At 33.0% G+C, this 20999-nt stretch overlaps 1 protein-coding gene across 1 annotated transcript in view; it reads right to left on the bottom strand.

The window, feature by feature from the left end:
- Positions 1–7039: 7039 nt before the first annotated feature.
- LOC124366896 (glutathione S-transferase-like) overlaps positions 7040–20999 on the bottom strand; it is a 40749-nt gene continuing 26789 nt past the window's right edge. The window contains exons 2-4 of the mRNA XM_046823496.1: positions 11065–11248; positions 9404–9546; positions 7040–7390 (exon numbers count right to left, since the gene is read on the bottom strand). Of these exons, the coding sequence (XP_046679452.1) occupies positions 7190–7390; positions 9404–9546; positions 11065–11248 (528 nt within the window). The 3' untranslated portion in view covers positions 7040–7189. The remainder of the gene's footprint in view (positions 7391–9403; positions 9547–11064; positions 11249–20999) is intronic.

Here is a 20999-nt window from a genome sequence, read left to right as displayed (position 1 = left end):
ACAAATAGAACAACCAGCTGACAACACTCAAGTGCAACTCAAAGCCAAGGTCGGTCTCCAACAATCCCCCTCCCCAGGCCAACATCAATATTCTTACATAAGAGGCTCGGTCCCTCCTCAATTGTTGAGGTTAATGACATCCTCTATCTCACTCTACATTGCAGCCTTCATAATCCAGGGGCGTAGTGCTAACCTGCTTATTTGGGGGAGAGGGGGGGGGTAATATTTTACTAAAAATTTTTTTCATGGCTTGTAGTAATAAAATCAATCACTATTAAAACTTTAGAGCTCCTACACCACTAAGTAGCATTTCTATGTACTTCAAATTCCCAGGGTCCATTGAAATATTAATTATATGCAAATAAAAAAAGATCACCCTGTTCAAAATTCGTTTTGAAAATACCTGAACATAACAATAACAAACATTTTATTGGTTTATAACAACATTATGATATTTATATTAAAACAAAACCATTAAGTCCATTCATGGTAAAATACACAAAGAAGCTTTTGAAAATTTATATAAAGTAAAACCAATAAAAACAATTCATAACTATTCAAATACGTCAAAGTTAAAAAATTTAGAACAAACATGTCAAATTGTCACAAAATCAAAATTTCATTGTGGATTGAATCTACGATAATTAATTTGAATCATCTAAACACTCATCACATCTTTACAACCATAGTTTGAACATGTTTTTAAATTTCAAAAATATTATGTTTATTCATTTATTTATCTGTTTGTATTTTTTGTTAGTATGTTATGTTTTTCATTTTTTTAAATTGTACCTGATGAAGCATAATTCAAAATATATAGTACAGTACATCAATACTGATAAATTGGCTTCTTTCTACATTATATATTTATATATCATAAATAAAAATTCCTTTTTTCCAAGTTTTTATTAGTTTACAGACTACTTTTCTGAATAGCTTAGGTCAATAAATACAAATAAATTTAATGTCAAATAAGACTTAAAAATACACAACTTGTAAGGCTTAAGTCAACAAATAATGGTTCCAACTAATCTTACATTGAATTTAATTCTGTACTAACTAAAATCTAATTATGCATAAATCTTTAATTCTAATTTTGAAACATTATGATGGAGTTGTTTAAGGTGGTCGGGGAGGCTGTTAAACAATTTAGGACCGAAGTAAGAGAAGCTCTTCCTTCTTAACTCCAACTTAACTTTTGAAAAGTGAAGCGAATCCGCAACAAGACTTAGTGAAGTTTTAGAGTTAGTGAAGTTGATACACAGCATTCCTGAATTAGGCGTGTCACGACACTCTGGTATGATCTGTTTATTTTAACCTAGTTTGTAATTATTTGTTAGGCTCAGGCCCGTGCGCATGGGGGGGGTTTTGGGGGTTCAAACCCCCCCCCCCTTGAAGATTGGGATATATCATATTACCTCGACGCATCAACTTATTGAAAGAGTAGATCACATATGTTTTTATTTGAAAAAGATTTTTACTTTGTTTAAAGAATGAGTTACAAATGTATTAAAAGTATGTAGTTTTACAATTTTATAATAAACTCATTTTCTATACGTATTAATTTTTAATCTATTACTTATTTAAGTTTCTTCTTTTTTATTTCATAAAATAAGTATAGAACCCCCCCCCCTAAATAAAATTCTGCGCACGGCCCTGGTTAGGCTAGTTATTTACCTGAAGAAGAGATCAGATTGCAGATCTCGAAACATTGTGTAACTGGTTTGTTATATCACTGAACGATGGAAAATGTCCGGAAAAATCCTATTTCCTTCACAATCATTCCATTGTCAAAATAAGAACTTCAAAATATGTCACTGAACTATGTTTTAGATTAAATAGTTTCTTAAGGTGAGAAAAATTACATTTCAAATGTTATGATGCAATTTTGCTCTGTAGTAGTCAACAATGTGGGCCAGATTTGCATACACAAATTTGCAATACATTGATAAATTACAAGAAACAATTTGAGGTAGTAAATCATAAAATATACAACAAAGTCCTAAGTACTGACATTATCTCTAGCGTTCGAATATTCCATGTTCCGGTTACAAATCTGGGAATGAATATAGGTTCTAGAGACATTATCTAAAACGGTTCTGTTTATAGCATAATTTGTGGTTATTTGCTGTGATAAGACTGTGCTGTTTATTATAACAGTTATCAGTGTTGTGATAACGAGTCCCATTCCCTGTACCTTTTACTGTTCTGTAATTTAGTCAAATCACATAAGCTTTGTTAATAAAACTGCATTCTTTCTTATTCTCCTCTTTTTTCAACTTCCTTCTAGGTACTCTCTTTTTGTTCCTCTTGTTTACTTCTTACCTGAATTTTCTTACTGGAGTGACATAAGCTTGTTGAACTAGAAGCTCTTGGAGTGATCCTCAACCTATCAAACACCTTAATTTTGCTCACTAATCCTTCGTAAAAACAGACCTAACTCCTAAATTTGAAGTTCCAAGATCTACACCCGTTTTAGGCAACTTTTCCCATTTTGTAGCAATGAAACTCAGATTCTAGGTCTTACTACGGTCTTTAGTAGTTCCTTGTTTGAGAAATCCTTGTAGATAAATAAAATACATCTCAACATGTGGATTCTTCAATAACAAATATGTTCTGGGTCACAGCATTGATTTGGACACTGGCATTAGCAAAACCTCTTGAAATAGTTGCAATATAACTTTAAACTATTTTTACGATATAAAACAATCACACAACATACACGTGATGTATATTTTCTTAACCCTTTGACTGATCAACAATTTTTTTTTTCCAAAATTGATATGATTTTTAACAGGGTTATCCCCTTAATTGATAGGCTAAAATTAGCTTTTTGTAGTGTTTTACTAGATAATTTGTAGCTTTATTATGTAATATAATAGAAACTTGAAAGTAGTTTTGTTCTTTAGACATTTAAATGTCCTATTAGGAAAAAATATAAAAAAGAAAAAAAATTACTTAAAAATATTTTTTTTAATTTTTGTTTGTTTTTATTTATAAATTTTTTTTTTTTACTTTGTCAGTAGTAAACTAAAATAATTTTTTGAAATTTCTTATTGACAATAATTTATTCTAAAAGTACGTATTATTGTCACCAATTTCAGAAAATTTGAAGCATATAAGTTAAAAAATGCATGACTTATTGGTAAAATAATAAAAATTTACTTAAGTGAATTTGAGGCAATCTGTTTGGAAATCTGGAGTCAAACACATTGAATGTTCTATATTAATTAAATTTGTTTGTGAATCCTGTCTTAAAAATACACTTTATTGTCAAAACACAACACTAATAAAAAAGTTATTATTTACAATATTTACAGTTTTTTAGTTTTTATAATTTCAGTGGCAAACATGCTTGCCGAGGCATTCAGCATGTACACCAAGACCACACCTTACACACACTGTCCGAGACCTCCGCTTCTTTCCTTCAGGATGATTGTCACCTGAACAGGTTCGGCACAGTTTTTCTTTCTTCTCAGGTAATTTCCTGAGTCCTAAACCAACTGATGGACCATCACCACCAGCCCGGAGATTTTGCGGAATTTGCTTACTTGCAAGCCATTCCGAAGAAAGATCTCCTATCACTTCTTTCATGAACTCAGCCCTCTTCAGTTGGCCTTGTGTTGTATTTAACTTATTATTATAAATATTATAATAATAAGTTATTAAGTTAGTTATAGTATAGTATAGTTATTAATAATAAGTTATAAACTTACTATAATAAATTTATGATGCAACAACGATATATCGTTGCATATCAATTTTCGCCCGAAACATTAACTACGATATATCGTTGTGTATCACTTTTCGGTAAATTCACTCACAAACGATATATCGTTGCGTATCAGTCAAAGGGTTAAAGAGGAAGAAATGGAGAATTTGTTCAAATAAAAACAAAAATTGCATATTTTAGTTATTAAAAGCCCCAGACTCCCCTTCGGCTTTCCTGACCTTTACACTGTCATTAAATATTGGGACATTCTGAATCGTTTTTACAGAAAATGAAATTAGAAAATGTAAATTTTGCTATTTTTGATAAAAGGAAACTACTATTACCCATTGTTTCCTTACACTACATACGATAAAATTCACACCACACTATATCCCCACAGCTGGCCAAGAGGCGATGTTTCATATTAGAATAATGAAGAAAAATATGCTGAATTTTTCAATATTTAACAAGTTAGCTGTTAAAAGAATTTTGTGATTCTCCTTTTACCCGTTATATAAATTAGATACAGCTGACATTTCATTTCATGGGGCCTCATGCTGAGATATCCGATCAACTAAGGTTTAAGTGTATGGTAATTATTGACGTACACAAGACCTTCTTGAAATCTAATCGTCTGTCCATCTGTGCGAAAACTCTTGATAGACAAATACTAGAGAATTTAAACATTGGACATAAATTCATCTTGGTCCAAGAAAGAATATTATTGATTTTGAGGTTAGGATCATAAGGCAGGCTGTGCATTAATTCCTGATAGAAATGTCCTAGAGACTTGAAACAGGGTACGTAGCTTCCCTTTGGTCCAAGGAAACACCTCATTGAGATCTAAAGATCCTAGAGACTAGAAACTGGGTACGTAGCTTCCCTTTGGTCCAAGGAAACACCTCATTGAGATCAAAAGATCCTAGAGACTGGAAACTGGGTACATAGGTTCCCTTTGGTCCAAGGAAAAACTCTACATTGAGGTCAAAAGATCCTAGAGACTTGAAACTGGTACATAGGTTCCCTTTGGTCCAAAGAAAAACCTCATTGAGATCAAAAGATCCTAGACTTGAAACTGGGTACATAGGTTCCCTTTGGTCCAAGGAAAAAACCTACATTGAGATCAAAAGATTCTAGAGACTTGAAACTGGATACATAGCTTCCCTTTGGTCCAAGGAAGAAACCTACATTGAGGTCAAAAGATCCTAGAGACTTGAAACTGGGTACGTAGCTTCCCTTTTGTCCAAGGAAAAAACCTACATTGAGATCAGTTTTAGTATTAGTATCAGTATTAGTTTAGGTAAAAGGTATTTTCTTACCATCCACATCCTGTCCTAAGGTCCTGTGTTGCAGCAACATCTGCTGCTTCTATGCACGAACTCCTTAGCTGAAGAGACGATTTGAAGTTGAAACAGAAAATCCGCAAATATGTCAAGAGCGTTAGCTCAAAGAATAAGTTTGCATTGACACACAACCCAAAAGTGTTTTGGCCGTCATGGAGTAACGGATCCCAAAAGGGTGACCGGGCTCTGCTTTCGAAATAATTGTCATAAATCATTTCCCCATCATTTGTCATTGGACACTTTGTCCAGGCGACAAGGCTTTGTCACAAAGAGATCGGTTACCCTTTTGGGATCCGTTACTCTGTGATGGCCAAAACGCTTTTGGATTGTGTGTCAATGCAAACTTATTCTTTGAGCTAACGCTCTTAACATATTTGCAGATATTCTGTTTCGATTTAGATTCGTCTCTTCAGCTAAGGAGTTCGTGCGTAGAAGCAGCAGATTTTCGCAGCAACACACACACCTTAGGACAGGATGTGGATGGTAAGAAAATACTTTTTACCTGGATACATATGTTCCTTTTGGTCCTAGTAAAAACCTGTGTCAGTTTTTGCACTACCTCTTCCTTTATGGTCTGTCGGATCCTGTGACACTCCATTGTATAGTTTTATTTTGCCCAAATTACTCAAATTATTGTCCACTTAGTTTGGTAAACCAAATGCTAGTAACCTTAACATATCCATAACGACAGCTAATTTTCAGATTTTTGTATACGCTGTCAAATTTTTCAATAATAGTGTTAAAGAACTGTTATCTTTTTTTACATTAAACATTTTAATAGCTAGTAATTTTGCACAAAAAAATTTATAAATATTTTTTTCAATGTTTCTTCTTGTAACCTACAGGGTACCTAAAAAAATTAAGTAATCGTGTGCCCAACGGGTTACACGATAGTCTGAGGTATTTAATCGCGGGATAAAAAGTTAACAAACTAGCAAGACAAAAAACAATAAAAACGCAATAAGGAAATGCATAGTGTACCCCATCGGGTGCTCGACGTGGTTTATAAAAGCCCAGTTGTGAAAGATCGTGTGTACCCGAAGAGGAAAACGTCATCGTAACTTGTTAATAATTGACGAAATCGTTGTGCAAAAAGACATCTGTTAGTTTCAGAGTGCCTTGTGCTCACTTCAGTACAAAAATACTTGAGACCAAGAGTAAAACAAAACAGGTGATAACAGATTTTACCATTACTTAATGGCATTACGTTACACTAATTTCATTTCAGTCTAGTGAAAAAGACTTATTTTGCTAACTTAGGATTTATGGTAGACTAACAAGGCAAATAAATTGTAAATCAATTATTTTTCCAAACTTGACATTTACAGGGATGGGGAACCAGATGAGCATGGCATTTAGGGTTATTTTTCTGTCCTAAAGATCAGACCCTCATAGCAGCTAGAGTTAAAATTAAAAGTTAATTATGTAACAAATCTTATGACGATACATTGACAATAGATCAATTCTACTATCATTAACATCATGCACTGAACAATTCAAGTACCATACCGTTCATTATAAGAATACATAATTGATTCCATACTAGTGAAATTAAGAAAAAAGCTTGTTAGTTCCTGGCTGTCCATCTGAGGCTCTGTTTATATCACAGGATAAAAATTTAAATTACATAAATAGGAACTCATTTCAAATCCATAAATATTTAACTTCCTAAAGTATAAATGTTATAAGACATAATGTATGGAATGTAAATTGTAAACATTAGTATTAACATATAATCAAATTTTAACTATTCATTACCATTGAGACACTAAGATTTAAGTTTATAAAGTGAAACATTTATGGGTTTTAAACAAGTTTTTATTTAAGACGCAGTTTTAAACTTTAGCCCCATGTTAAAAACGGAGCCTCACATGCGCAACCGGCAGCTAACTACCATACTTTTTTAATTATATTCAACACCACACAATCATTGACTCACTCTTTGTACAATATGATTGGGTCGGGTTTAATAAATATCACATACTTTATTGAGTAACACTTACTTTATAATTGCATTATTCATTAGAAAAGCATAGAGGCATTGTTCATTTATACATCATCATCATACATCATCAGACATCATTCAACAATAACAAAATATACATTTGTGCGTGGGATTTTTGGTTTTTGAGCATTATTTTTTTGGAGCAAACAGCTCTGCAATAAAGGAAAGGTCATCTGCAGGCCTTCTGTCGATCCAAGCCTTGATGGCAGGCAGAGCCTGGATTTTATCCTTCAGAGCCTTTAAGTTTGGGTAGCCGTCCGTTGCTTCGTAGCCGAGCAAGAAGTTAAAGTTTTCACAAATAGCTCCAAAATACACGTCAGCCCATGAAAACTGAAAAATAATTGAAATTACTACAACAATTCTAAATATTGTTAAATTACACTTCAAATACCTCTGTAAAAATATTAATCTGCCATTAAATTTAATTTGCCATGCTGTAATTTTTTTTCATATTGAAAATTTTAAATATCAAAAGTATAAACGTAATTTTAGATTGACTGCATTCGGAAAGAAGTACTGTTTTGTTCTTCTACTGTTACTGCACCACTTTTGGCTCTAAATGCTCACTGATTCCATTACATTAAGTTAAGTACAGTTACAGTTAAGTAGTCATGTGTTTACAATACCTAAAACATTCAATGATTCTTGCAACGGAGAACATTAGGTCAGTAAAAATGCTTCGTCAGATTACAGAATTTTACAGTGAAACTGCTGTGACGGGATGGTGCAAAAAAATGGACAATGTCCACGGTGATACACAAAGTGGTTGAGCTTCTTTTGCAAATGATAAATTGGTTGAGCCAGTTAATGAGATAAGTGAAACGTACAGACTTGTTACATTTACAATACGGATTTTTACAAATTTTTAGAATTGTTTTCCAAGGAACTGAAACTCACTTATGTTATCAAAAGCTGTGTTCCAGTTTCAAACATGTTCGAAATATCATATATTAATAAAAGAAAAGAAATTTTAAAACCAAATTAAGATTAGTGATGAAACTTAAGATTCACCACGTCGTTGTTGAAAATGAAAATATCAGTGCCAAAGAGCGATGTGTTCTGTGATCGGAGACAGGAAAGACATTTGCTTCTTGAATTTCTTTCTATTAGTGAAATTATCATTGCACGACAACATTATTTAGAGATTTTGAGGAAACTCCAGCACAGAATACAAAACAAAATGGACACATCCTCAATAACAAAATTGTGTTCTATTTTAAAACTGTACATTCCAGACTTGGCACAATCTGTAAAAATGAAAATGTAAAACATGTTAAGTTACGGCTTTCTTCACTGGCACAATGTCTTTGAGAGAACTCTAGAAAAACTGGTTACACCCCCCCCCCCCATGAGAACTTGAAAATGATAAATCTATGTTGAAAAATAGTTAAAATATTATTTTTCATACAAAATAATTATATTTTTGAATATGGAGAGCTATTGATGTTAAACTACAATAAAAATACGAGAACAGTTTAGTGTTTATTATTATATCAGTAGTAATCTTATAATCTACAACCTTATAACAGTTTTATATGTTAACCTCCAACAGAACAGTGTACAAAATAACCTAGTGTAGCATAAACCTTTAAGTAAATAAGTTATCTCACAAAAAGTTCCATATACTATCAACTGTTGATGTTTTTATACTGTGTTCTTGTAAACATGTTCTATTAAATACAATATTTATTCTGATTATTGTTATTTAATTTTTAAAGTTCCATACTCTTATCTTGTGTTTGTAAATAGTTATTTAATTATTCAGCATTTCCGTAAAATTTCTAACTAATAGATACCTAGTACCACATTATTGGTAATTCCTTATATAAGAATAGTATAACTTGACAATTTTGTGGCCATTTCTAGAACCAAATAAACTGAGTTTCTTTATAATCTGACCAGTCTCTTCTAAAACTGTAATAAACCTATCAGCAATTTTCATCAGCAGCTATTTCAGATTCATATTATGTGTTAGTAAATGTTACAATAAACAGACGTTTTTCAAAAAGTTATGAAACAAATTTAATGTTTTGATAATACAATTTGAAAATATAAAATAGTCCAAAAACAATGTATTACTTTTTATCGATACAAAATATGTATTTCTGCTAAAAAAAATTCCAAAACACGCTATTCTCTCACTGGTTTTATTTAAATTTATCCTTAAAAAAATGTTTTACAAACTTCTAATAAATTTCCTTCTTCAATATGATTAATTAATCTTTAATCAAATCATTGATTACACAATACAACATTTCAATATAAATTAAAACCTAAAAAGTGAATTTTGTCTTCCAATTTAGAAACAGTAATGAATATTGTAATACAAACTTGAACTCCTACCTTTCCGTTGGCTAAGTAGCCATTGTTTTTCTCAACATGGGTATCGAGCTTTTTCAAGTAAACTGGTGCAACTTCATTAAAGATGGTTTTTTTCAATGCTTCCTTCTTTTGTTCATCCATCTCCAAGTACGGCTTTGCCAATTCTGGAATAAAGTTTTAAGTAAATGAAGAAAGAACAATTCTTAACTGTAATTATGAATGTCTTTACGCTTTTGAAAAGCTTCAAATCAGCCTCTTACAAACACAATGTGCCTTTGCCGAACACAATTACAAATTTAATAAGTTATAAATAATGAACAATCAACTAATGTTAAAAGTTGTATGATACTGCACTCAAAATGCAAGTTCAACAGAATACAGTATGGAGACTACATGACTCTATGTAATACCGTATTCAAAATGAAATTGGAAATCAATTCTTATATCAATTGAAATCTTGTATTCAATTTTTACTGGAAACAAATAAATTTAAAAACAAACATTGCAAAGTCAAATTTTTCCGACAGCAAGAGTCTGACCCGCAACCTGTCGTCATGGTCCATAAAGATCTCTTAGAGTTCACCGATTCCTTAAAGTTCCTTGGAATGATCCTCGACGAAGATCAGATCTAGAACGACCAAGTCGAATATCTTTGTACAAAGGTTACAATCTGATGTTTTTGCCCTTCTTAATCTTGCAAAGTCTGTTCCAGAAATGTTGTGTTAATGGCTTATTTCGGCCTGATACACTTCTGATGGCATCAAACTTTCGAGAAGATTCGCTAAACACAGATTAGAAAGTGTTAAGACTGAAAAAAGGGTAAGCATCTTTTACAAACCATTGCCTAGAGTTTCGGAAATATAATTCCAGAGCTAGTATATCGGCTCGTGGCCGTGAAAGGGTTAACGATTAAAATTAATTAGTAGGTAAGAAAAGGTTGAAGCCACAAAAATCTGTATGCAGTATGTACCTTTTGGTTTGACGGGTGTGAAGATTTTAACCCTTCACATGCCACTAATAAATATATTCACTTTCCTATAACACCAAGACAAGTAAAAAAATGTTGTTTCTTTATGTTTAAAGCTAATTTTTATTAAAAACTAAATTATAAAAGGTAAAATAAAAAAAGTATAAAACAGGGAAGTTTATTTAGCGTATTTATTGATAAAAATAAAAAAAGAACTTTTTACAAAACTGTTCATTTAAAATAAATTTTACTATAAAACAAGATAAATATTTCAAACTAATCACGATACTATCACATGATGAAGAATAATAACGAGATACATATTAGACGCGTGTGCTTGTGACAACCGATAAAGCAGTAATTCACGCCACGGATATGTTTGGTTATGGCTCTATAGGAGACGCAGAACTGACGAGCAGGTGGTCAGAGTTAGACAAAGAGTGCTCCCCTCTCCCTCCCGCAGAGTGAAAGTCGTTTATAAATAATTCCTTGACAAACGTGATAAGCACGGAGAGTGCAACAGGCATTTCAAAGACCCTTTGAGAACTAAAAAATCTCTCCTAGAGACACAATGTATAATATTGGATATAACTGTATTTGGCGTTTTTGGTCAAAGTCTACCATTGTAATACATCCGTCAACGACATGAGAAGGGTTAACAATGAAAAACACAAGGCCCTTTTGAAAAAGAAAAAATATAAGTCAGAATGTTTACCGAGACGAAGATCGGTGATGACATCTATTATCTCATCGATCCTGAGGTCCTCCCAGTTGTCCTTGCCGCCCAGTCCTGCCTCCTTCCCCAGGTAGCGGCAGATGGCAATATTCTGCGATACTGTCTGTCCATTTATCTCTAGCAGTGGACACTTTCCCCACGGAGAAGCTATTAAACAGACAATCTATTAGAATAAAGTGGTTTTCTTAATTTACCCTTAATCTTCAGTATCAGTTTGCTGTAAAACTACACCAGCAGGTTTTGACATCAATCAAATGAACTTCTCAGTCCAATAGATGTTGATATGACTTTAAAATAACATAGAACACATCATATACAAATATGTAGATTGAAACGTATGTTCAGATGAACATCTTCCGTACTTGACAGCATCATGATAGCCGTGTTGAGAGCCACTGATCACGAAGTTGGCGTTGATTTAGATTATTCAGATCTTTGTGATGTTGAGTTTAGTTCCAGTTCACCTTCTTAAGTCTGCAACAGTGTCAGATCCCAGATGCTGCACTAAAAGGAAGGTGAACCGAAACTAAACTCAACATTCACATTGAAACAACTCTTCCCACCGTAGCTATGTTAGGTTTAAATCTTTATTGTCATTAGACAACAATAGTACAATAGACATGGTCAAACTTTTATAATCACTGTAGGTCTTAAGAACTACTTGAGACAACTACTTAAGAACTAAGCTGTGTAAATTCATACAACTATATCAGACGACAAGGACTCAACAAAATAGTCAAATTGGTACAGCACAGTAAGTTATGTAACCAAAATAACCATCAGTAATACCATAACAAGATAAAACAAACAAAAATAATAAATACTTAATACTAATGAAAAGCTTACAGACTAAATGCTCATCCATTACTTTAAATTTTTCTTTAATGCATTTCTTTAGAACAAATTTAACTCTATTAACTTCCCATGCACTTTCCGACAACTTGTTGAATAATTTAATTTTCATGTAGATTTGACTCATTTTGTTTTCTGTAATCTTACAGAGAATAAGTGAGTACACATCTTTTACTTTACTTATGTACATCTTGACCGTTTTTTTAACTACCTAACTTTTCTTTAATATCCATGGTAAGGTGGTAATTTTTATTTATTTCAAAATGGTAGGCAGGAATTTTTATCATTTACATATTTATAACCCTTACTGCTTTCTTTTGCCATATAAAAGCGCTTTGTGTTCAATACTGCCTCCCCAAAGAGACAGGTTGAACTTTGTGTTCTTGACCTTCAATTGGTTCTGAGCAGCTTATCTGCTGTTATCTGAAGTGGACATGTCTGTTTATCTCCTGTTATGTTATGGGAAGTGAACATGTTGTCACTTGAAAATCTATTATTTTATAAAAGGTTACATTGGACCTACATTTAAGCTTATCAACAACATCATTTTGTAATACAACATCATTTTCTTGTACATAACTACATTGTATCTAAATAAATCCTTTATCACACATTTCACCTACTTCTGCATTATTTTCAATTATACCAGCCCTGTGATCTTCATCTAAATAATGTTATCTTTAATGAGTGCCTGTTCTTCAAAGTAAAACTCTGATGTATAACGGAACTAAAACACCAAAAGTAGAGTTTTGGTTCGAAACCCTAAGGGAATGTGCTACATGTGTGGGTAATTAACCCACAAATATTACAGATCTTGAGCACCGAACCCACCTAAAGAAACCATAAGCCAATCCAACATTAAGATTTCTTCAAGACAAAAATCTTTAAAACAATTTCATAATTCAAATTGTAATAACAGAGGATTGTAATTTGAAGCACTCAGGAATCAATCATTAACAACCAGTAGAGAACAGGATGAATGATGCAATACACATGATTTGTCTTTTTCTGAGTGGTAGAGGACATGATGAATGATGCAATAGGCAGGATTTGTCTTGTTCTGAGTGGTAGAGGACAGGATGAATGATACAATACACATGATTTGTCTTGTTCTGAGTGGCAGAGGACAGGATGAATGATGCAATACGCAGGATTTGTCTTTTTCTGAGTGGTAGAGGACATGATGAATGATGCAATACGCATGATTTGTCTTGTTCTGAGTGGTAGAGGACAGGATGAATGATGCAATATGCATGATTTGTCTTTTTCTGAGTGGTAGAGAACATGATGAATGATGCAATACGCATGATTTGTCTTGTTCTGAGTGGTAGAGGACAGGATGAATGATGCAATATGCATGATTTGTCTTTATCTGGGTGGTAGAGGACAGGATGAATGATGCAATATGCATGATTTGTCTTTTTCTGAGTGGTACTTATCACCTTGGGCTTCAGACCTATTTGTTCTCAGATAAGCTTAATCTAAAGGGCTGGTTCAACATTCCAAGTAATATTATTGGGTAATGTCTATTTTTAAACTTACTTTAAATTTAGACTTAAATTATCTTCTAGCCAAGCAGCTGACCTTATCAACTTTTATTTTGTGATAATCCCAAAAAAGATCTTCTAATTGGTTACTATTTGATGTTTGATATTTTTCAGAAAAATATTAAATTTTACATTTAGAATATCATTCCTTGGTTGTGTGTAATGAAAAAACACTGCAGGTGTTCTAAGGTGTAAAAACTAAGTGAAATATTTTAGGTTTTATCCTATTTCTTTGTTGAACAATGTAGCTCAGTCTATTGTTGAAAATTGATCAGATGTCATCGGATCACGAGAACATTCTTCTGCTTTTATTCCTGATGAAGACGATAAAAAAGTAGAAAATAAAGATATACTGTATATGTGCATCCTATTCTTTCTTAAAGGGAAACCAAAGGATATATTTTGTATGAATTTTATGCAGATAAAAAGTCTAAGGGTTTTTAATTTCTTTTAAGATGCATATTAAATTTTTTACAATTTACATTACTTTGGTAGATAAAAATACGTCACTGCTATAACATGTACTGTACATGCTGTAAGGCTGTCTTTAATACTTAATGGTGGGTCACAAGCAATATATTAGATTCTAAAGCAAAGCGTAAAAGATACAAATAATAAAAAAAAGTGGGAAGCTAAACCTGAACCAAGATTTTATAAACTACAAACATGTCATTCTAAGCTTTAATCCCAGAATAACAGGTTGATTTTTGCATTTGTGCAGAGTTTTACAAAATTGTTTATATATTGCACATAATGTGCTAAAACCATAGTGATATATTTTTGCACTTTGTATATTCCATAGATTATGGAATCTGGCACGAAAAAATTATTCAACAAATTGAAAAATCCCAGTTTTTCAAATCTTAATATAAAGGTGACAATAAGAATTTTATAATCAATTTCAAAATACAAGTTTTAAATTTATTTGTTTTAAATTAATATAATAGTTTTACCATATTAATTATAATTGAAAAAACTGCAAAATTACCAAAAGTAACACTTTAACAATCTCTATAAAATCTTACATCATGTATATTGTTTTATACATAAGTATATATACTATGTATAGTTTTATACATAAGAAATACATAAGTTTTATTCATGTAGAAAAGAAATAGGACAATGGGTTAATATGGTTTAATATATGATGACTTGATAACTAATTGTAAACCCTTTTGAGATTTAAACGCAAGTTTTTAGCCCAAAATGTGCTGAAAAATTAAATTTAACAGATAGCATATTTTCTATTAAAAATTAAAACTATGTGTATTTTTTATTTTTTTTGGGGGGGGGGGGGGGTGGGGGGGGGGGGGGGTGGGGGGGGGGGGGGGTGGGGGGGGGGGGGGGTGGGGGGGGGGGGGGGTGGGGGGGGGGGGGGGTGGAAACTATTTAGTGAAGGAAGATTATAACTATGAAGTTGTCTGAAACACACAAAATTGCTAGTTTTCTGATATAAAAGAGATAACAACTGGCAAAATGTTTATCTGTCTCAAGATAAATAGTTAGGGGAGAGGGGGGCGCTTGTGGACAATTTCAAGATTTTATTTCTTGTATTTTTTTCTAACATTTATTTTTTAGTAATATATTTTGTTATAGATTCATTAGCTTATTACTGATTAAATAAACTGCATTTCAAGAGTACTAAATCAAATAGTTTTTTTTATAATAAAATTTTTAGTAAACTAATGCACCACTGTCCACAAACTGCCCCAATGCGGGGCAGATGTGGACGTACCAATAGTTTTACGGGGCACATGTGGACACATGGGAAAAATAGAATTAAAAAGCACAAATAATTTTTAAATGAGTATATTTTTAAAACTACATTGTTCCCTGATATAACTTAACATTATCAAAATACACTTTTAATTAGTGAAGTCATTATTTTTAAATGTTTCACACAGTAAGTAACAAAATTACGTAAAATATTACAAGTCTTTACTCATGTTATGTTTACAATCTTTTGAAAAACAATAGGCCTAAGCTAAATTTGCAATAAAGTTCTTATATTTCTCCTTTAAACTGAATGCTTTCTTTAAAAACGTTAAGTTAATTAGCCAAAAAATAAAGGCCTATCCCATGTTATATTCATTGAAATCAAATTTAAAGATAAAAGTGCTAACAGCTCTTTCAGTAACCCCCTACAACTTTGGGCTGAGCAAGTTTAAAAACTAAGTCAGTTAAGTCCACAATACTCTCATCTGTAACATCAGGCTTCACAAACTTAAAAGAATCAAACAAATCTTTTTTTCTGAAAAAATTTACTGTGAATTCGGTGAGTCCATGTTTTTCACTTATTTGAGCAAACATAGTGCTTAACGCTTTTTTTCCCACTCAACTTAACTAAAACAAAATCGTTATGGTTAATATTGCTTCCATCTTTATTGATTTCCTCATACTCTTCTTCGTTTCCACTTTCTTCACTTAAAACAAGAGGGCTCAGTCCCTTCACACCAAAATCTATCGAATCCTGAGATTCTTCTGAGTTGGATGTTTTATTCTGAAGACTTCTTGGTAAACTTAAGTTTCTTACAAATCCCTTGCTTAATTTTCTCCAAACTAAGTTTTCTCTTACAACTCTTCCGACTAGGTAAAAGCTTAGCTTCTTTTTTTTATCTTCCTTTTCTTAGTTTCTTCTTCAATTCTATTTTTTTCCGGCGTATCTGTCAATATGCATGTTTTGCCTTTTTTCCTACCTCTGCAGCTTTCCTTTCTTGGTTGAGATTTAGGATAAGGCCTAACTTCTTCAGGTGTCAGTATTTTGTTTGTTGTTTTGGGGGGTTGAATATTGTAGGAGAGTTGAGCTGTGCTAAGCTAACGTCACACATTGGTCTTGAAACTATTTCAGAAGGCCCTGCAATTGGCCCAAATTTCACCGTCGTTATCAAAAGGATTTTTCTATTTCATTATTATTTTGGGTAGCCCCACAACCTTCTTTTTCAGTTAAAAAGGTCTGAGGCAAAGGTTGCTCAGTCACTTTAGATGGTGCATAGTCATCTTCATTAAAAAATCATCTTGTTGTATGGCACGATACCGGTTTTTTTTAAAACCCAGAACAATATGTTCGTCCTCGTGAAAGCGTTATCATAGGCTTTAGCAGGACAAACCTGCAACATGATAGATTGAAATCGTCTTTCCTGGGTTTTCTGTGATATCCAATGATTAAATTCTGCCTTGCAGGTGTTCTTGAAGGATGAAAATACACCTACATCCAGAGGTTGAAAGCCTATGGCTTGTATGAGGCGGAAACGTGAGCAACACAATTCCATTGTCACGACAGAAATTTATCAGTTCAATGCTGACGTGGCTTTCATGGTTGTCGAGAAGCACCAAGATAGGATTTTCCTTTGATGCACAAGTGTGTTTTTGAATATGTTTTCATAATTTGCAAAAACACATCCTGTGTCATCCATCCCGACTTTGTTGCAAAACCAATGACTACCATTAGGGGCACCTGCAATAAAAGCATCTTTAAAAAAAACTCTTGGGAAAACATAGGCTGGGGGGGTATATAGTATTGCCCAATGCATTTACAATAGCACAGATGGTTACAAGGTTCACCTCGTTCAGCTGATACTGGTCTGTGTCCCAACTTGTTTTTACTCCAGCTGGAGCAACAACTTTTTGGTGCCTGCAATTACAGTCGTAATACCTGATTCATCAATGTTTATTATTCTCTCATCAGAAAATGTATACTGTTGAGTTACTTTATACAAGGTTATCAAAAAAAAGCATCTACATTTTGTTTGTTAAAATTCATGTTTCTTGCAAGGCTGGTATTTTCTGGTTTCCGTAGTGTTAGTCTAGGATGGCGACGCATGTATCCTTTCATCCAATCAATGCCAGCAGTTTTATTTTCTTCCCATGTTTTGGGCATTTTTACTGCTGACTTTAAGGGCATATGAATATGCAAAATCTCTTACTTGTCTGTAAGTCAATTCCATATTGCAATTTACTAGATTGAATCAAGTAGTCTTCTAACATATCTTCTTCTTCCTTTGGCTGAAGACCTGCATGGAGCTGTACTTTGGAAGTACCTCTTCTAAACGGCACTGAACGGGAGATCCACGATTTGGTACTTCATTTTCTTCTAATTTATTTTCCTCTTTTAACTTTTTTAAAAAACCGCTTATGCAGCAGCGACTTGGACACTCCATGATCAGCAGCTGCCTTTCGAAAAGAGCAGTTTCCATTAAGGAGATCCTGAAGAGCTCGTTGGATGGCATCTTCAGGTATCGAAGCTCGGTCTGTCTTAGGTGTGTAGGTTCTCACCATTCTACCTGTAATATATAAACTGACATCACTGAGTTAGGCCTGTAAATGAAAAAATTTTAATATTTTTTCCCTTTGATTCATTCCTATAAACACCATGGGTTTTACGCAAATAAAAAACGCAACTCGTTTCTAATAGACCTACTTAAATTTCGGTAGGCCCCTAACCTGCTATTCTAAATGGGACTTTATTACATTAAATATAATTCCAATAGATTATAAAATGTAGGAACTGTTTAAACAACATATTTGCTAAAAATACACATACAAATTGGAGTGTTGGGGCACTTGTGGACATGTTCCACATGTGGCCCCATTTTTAATGTCCACAAGTGCCCCAAGTGACATTTTATTATATTTCCCTCCCAATCTTAGTTTTAGGTTAGGTTTAGGTACACAAATACATACATCAAATTATTGCTAAAATAGTGGAGATTCACCCTAATATACTTTTGTTAAATAAAAACGTAAACACAAAAAAATATTTGCCTTCAAACACAGTGCTAAAATTTTACTTTAGGACTATAAAAAAACTAAAAAATTTCTCACCTGTCTCAGAGTGTGTGTATGAGCTTCAAACTTCCTTCGTAGAGACAATACACTAGTACCATCCTGTGGTAAAACTGTGAACTAAATTTCTGCACCTACAAAGCGGGAAATTCAAACTGTCCACTTCTGCCCCTCTCCACAAGTTGCCCCCCTCTCACCCTACTATTAGCCAGATTGTACACTAATCTGGCAGTCAAGTCAATAGTCATCTATTCAGCTAACAGATTATGACTGTGAAAATAACAAAGAAATATTCCAATATAAAATCTTTGTTAGATGCAGCTTATTTAAAATTTTAATTTTAGTTACCTTTAAACGAATTTAATATTTCTGTTATAGACTTAACCGCACAAGTGTTATCGACTTTTTTCTGACCATCAACAATGATTCTGTAGTGTTAATCAATTTATTTTTGTCAAATTAACATATCCTAACAAAATAACTTCTTATAATATAATCCCTAACGATACCAATGTGATTTAGGGCACCTCTAGATCAGGAGGAGAATTGAGCTATCAAAATCACCACTGGATCAGGAGAGAATTAAGCTATCAAAATCACCACTGGATCAGGAGAGAATTGAGCTATAAAAATCATCACTGGATCAGGAGAGAATTGAGCTATAAAAATCACCACTGGAACAGGAGAGAATTGAGCTATCAAAAATTACCACTGGATTCAGGAGAGAATTGAGCTATAAAAATCACCACTGGATCAGGAGAGAATTGAGCTATCAAAAATTACCACTGGATCAGGATAGAATTGAGCTATAAAAATCACCACTGGATCAGGAGAGAATTGAGCTATCAAAATCACCACTGGATCAGGAGAGAATTGAGCTATCAAAATCACCACTGGATTAGGAGAGAATTGACCTATCAAAATCACCACTGGATCAGGAGAAAATTGAGCTATTAAAATCACCACTGGATCAGTTAATTAGTTATCATTTTAGTTAATTAGAACAAAATCCTTGTGCAAAGCCCCAAAGTAGCATGCCAATACAAGATTAAAATAATGACCACTAGTAGAGTTACGTTGGCAGCAATATATTAGTTTAGGTGGATAACAGGATGGGAATAGTAGAGCAAAGATCTCATTGAAAGACACTGAAACCCACACTGCTTATTAGCTGTTCCACTGCATAAACCCAAGGAGTTGAATAGGAACCGCAGTGTTATGATGTTGCATGCATTCTGAGCAGAAGTACAGATTGCAGTTAAGGCATTTAGTATAAACCTTTTTTAGTTTTCGCCTGTGCTTCTTTCCTGCCTCTTTCTTGAGCGAGTTTTTGTATAACACTTTGGTACACTTGTTTCTTTTAGGTTGCCTTTCCAACTTGTGCTCTTGATTAATAGTGATTTCTTGAGGTATGTTATCAGTTTTTTTTTTAAATAGTTCAATGACTAAATTTTCTTTACATTCTGTAATTTTAAATTTTTTATCTGTTACACTCTTGAACATGTGGAGAGAATTAACAAATGATGTACTGAGGATCATGTCAAATACAATCTTTCTGTACCATTTTACGCTGCGCCCTTAGAGGTGGGATGAATAGGCTGCCATTGGAGGTTATAAAGAACCTTTCTCAACCAACACACAAAACAATATAATGGTCAAAACAGCTGATTATTAGATTACCATGAATGCCAACGAAATAAAAAAAAAATGTTTGCTAAGACTAGGGACATGTAATTTTGGTATGTATATAATCGACTTGATAAGTTTTGAAATTAAAATCATGATCATTAGTACGAAAATTTAATTTTTTTTCAACCCTTCATTGAGATAGAGTGAGTACCATTTCTGGTACTCATGGCCTGCTGCTGCATATAGGTGAGTACCATATATGGTACTCATGGGCAGTTAGGCGTTGGGCAAAAAAATTCAGTGTGGCAGTCAACTTGTTAAGCTAATGTGTGATTCCAGGCATTAGAAGTACTAGAACAACTTCATAGTCCTAACTTCAATGGTATAACGAGACCTCTATCTGAAACTTTTATTGCTTATTATTTAAATATTCAGCTGATTTCTTGTTAAGTTTTTTCTTAAGCTCTAAAATTTCTAATAAAAGTATTACTCTATCCTTGACACAGAACTCTTTGGCAAAAAAATGTAGAACAATATTTCACTTGAACAAGATTTTTACGGTTCCGCAACCAACAAATAATACAGAAGCCATCATTGTTGAAGGACATGCAATGTTGACGTTTCAGCAATTAAACGTCACGAACCATTGACCATTTAGAGTTAATTGGGCAATACAAACTTTCATCAGTAATATTTTATGTACCGCACTTTCATGGTTTTAAACCCTTATTGGTTATTTTCGAGTGTATTTTCATGTAATGTAGTTTGCACAAAAGTATTTTCTCAAAATGTTGGACCCTGGAGCATGTTATGTGCAAAGCAATAGAAAAAGAAAATAGTAAAAAAAGAAAATAATTTGTAACTCTTTTAAAATGTATTATTCATAAATTTCAAGACTTCTCAAAGTAAAACTGAGAATGTAAACATTCTTATAAACTTTACAAAGCTGAAAAAATCGTATTAATATTTCTAAATAGTAATTTCACATATTGCTAGTTTTTACATGTCAATCCTTCTTTTTTTTACGAGTTGAAATATTTAGACCATATAAAATTTTATATTGGAATTTGTTATATAGAAATTATTTAGACTTTTATTTTAGAC

The sequence above is a fragment of the Homalodisca vitripennis genome, chromosome 7 (assembly GCF_021130785.1).
Source record: "Homalodisca vitripennis isolate AUS2020 chromosome 7, UT_GWSS_2.1, whole genome shotgun sequence".
Classification (NCBI taxonomy): domain Eukaryota; kingdom Metazoa; phylum Arthropoda; class Insecta; order Hemiptera; family Cicadellidae; genus Homalodisca; species Homalodisca vitripennis.
Note: the sequence above shows the minus strand (reverse complement) of the source record. Positions and strands in the feature narration are given on the sequence as shown.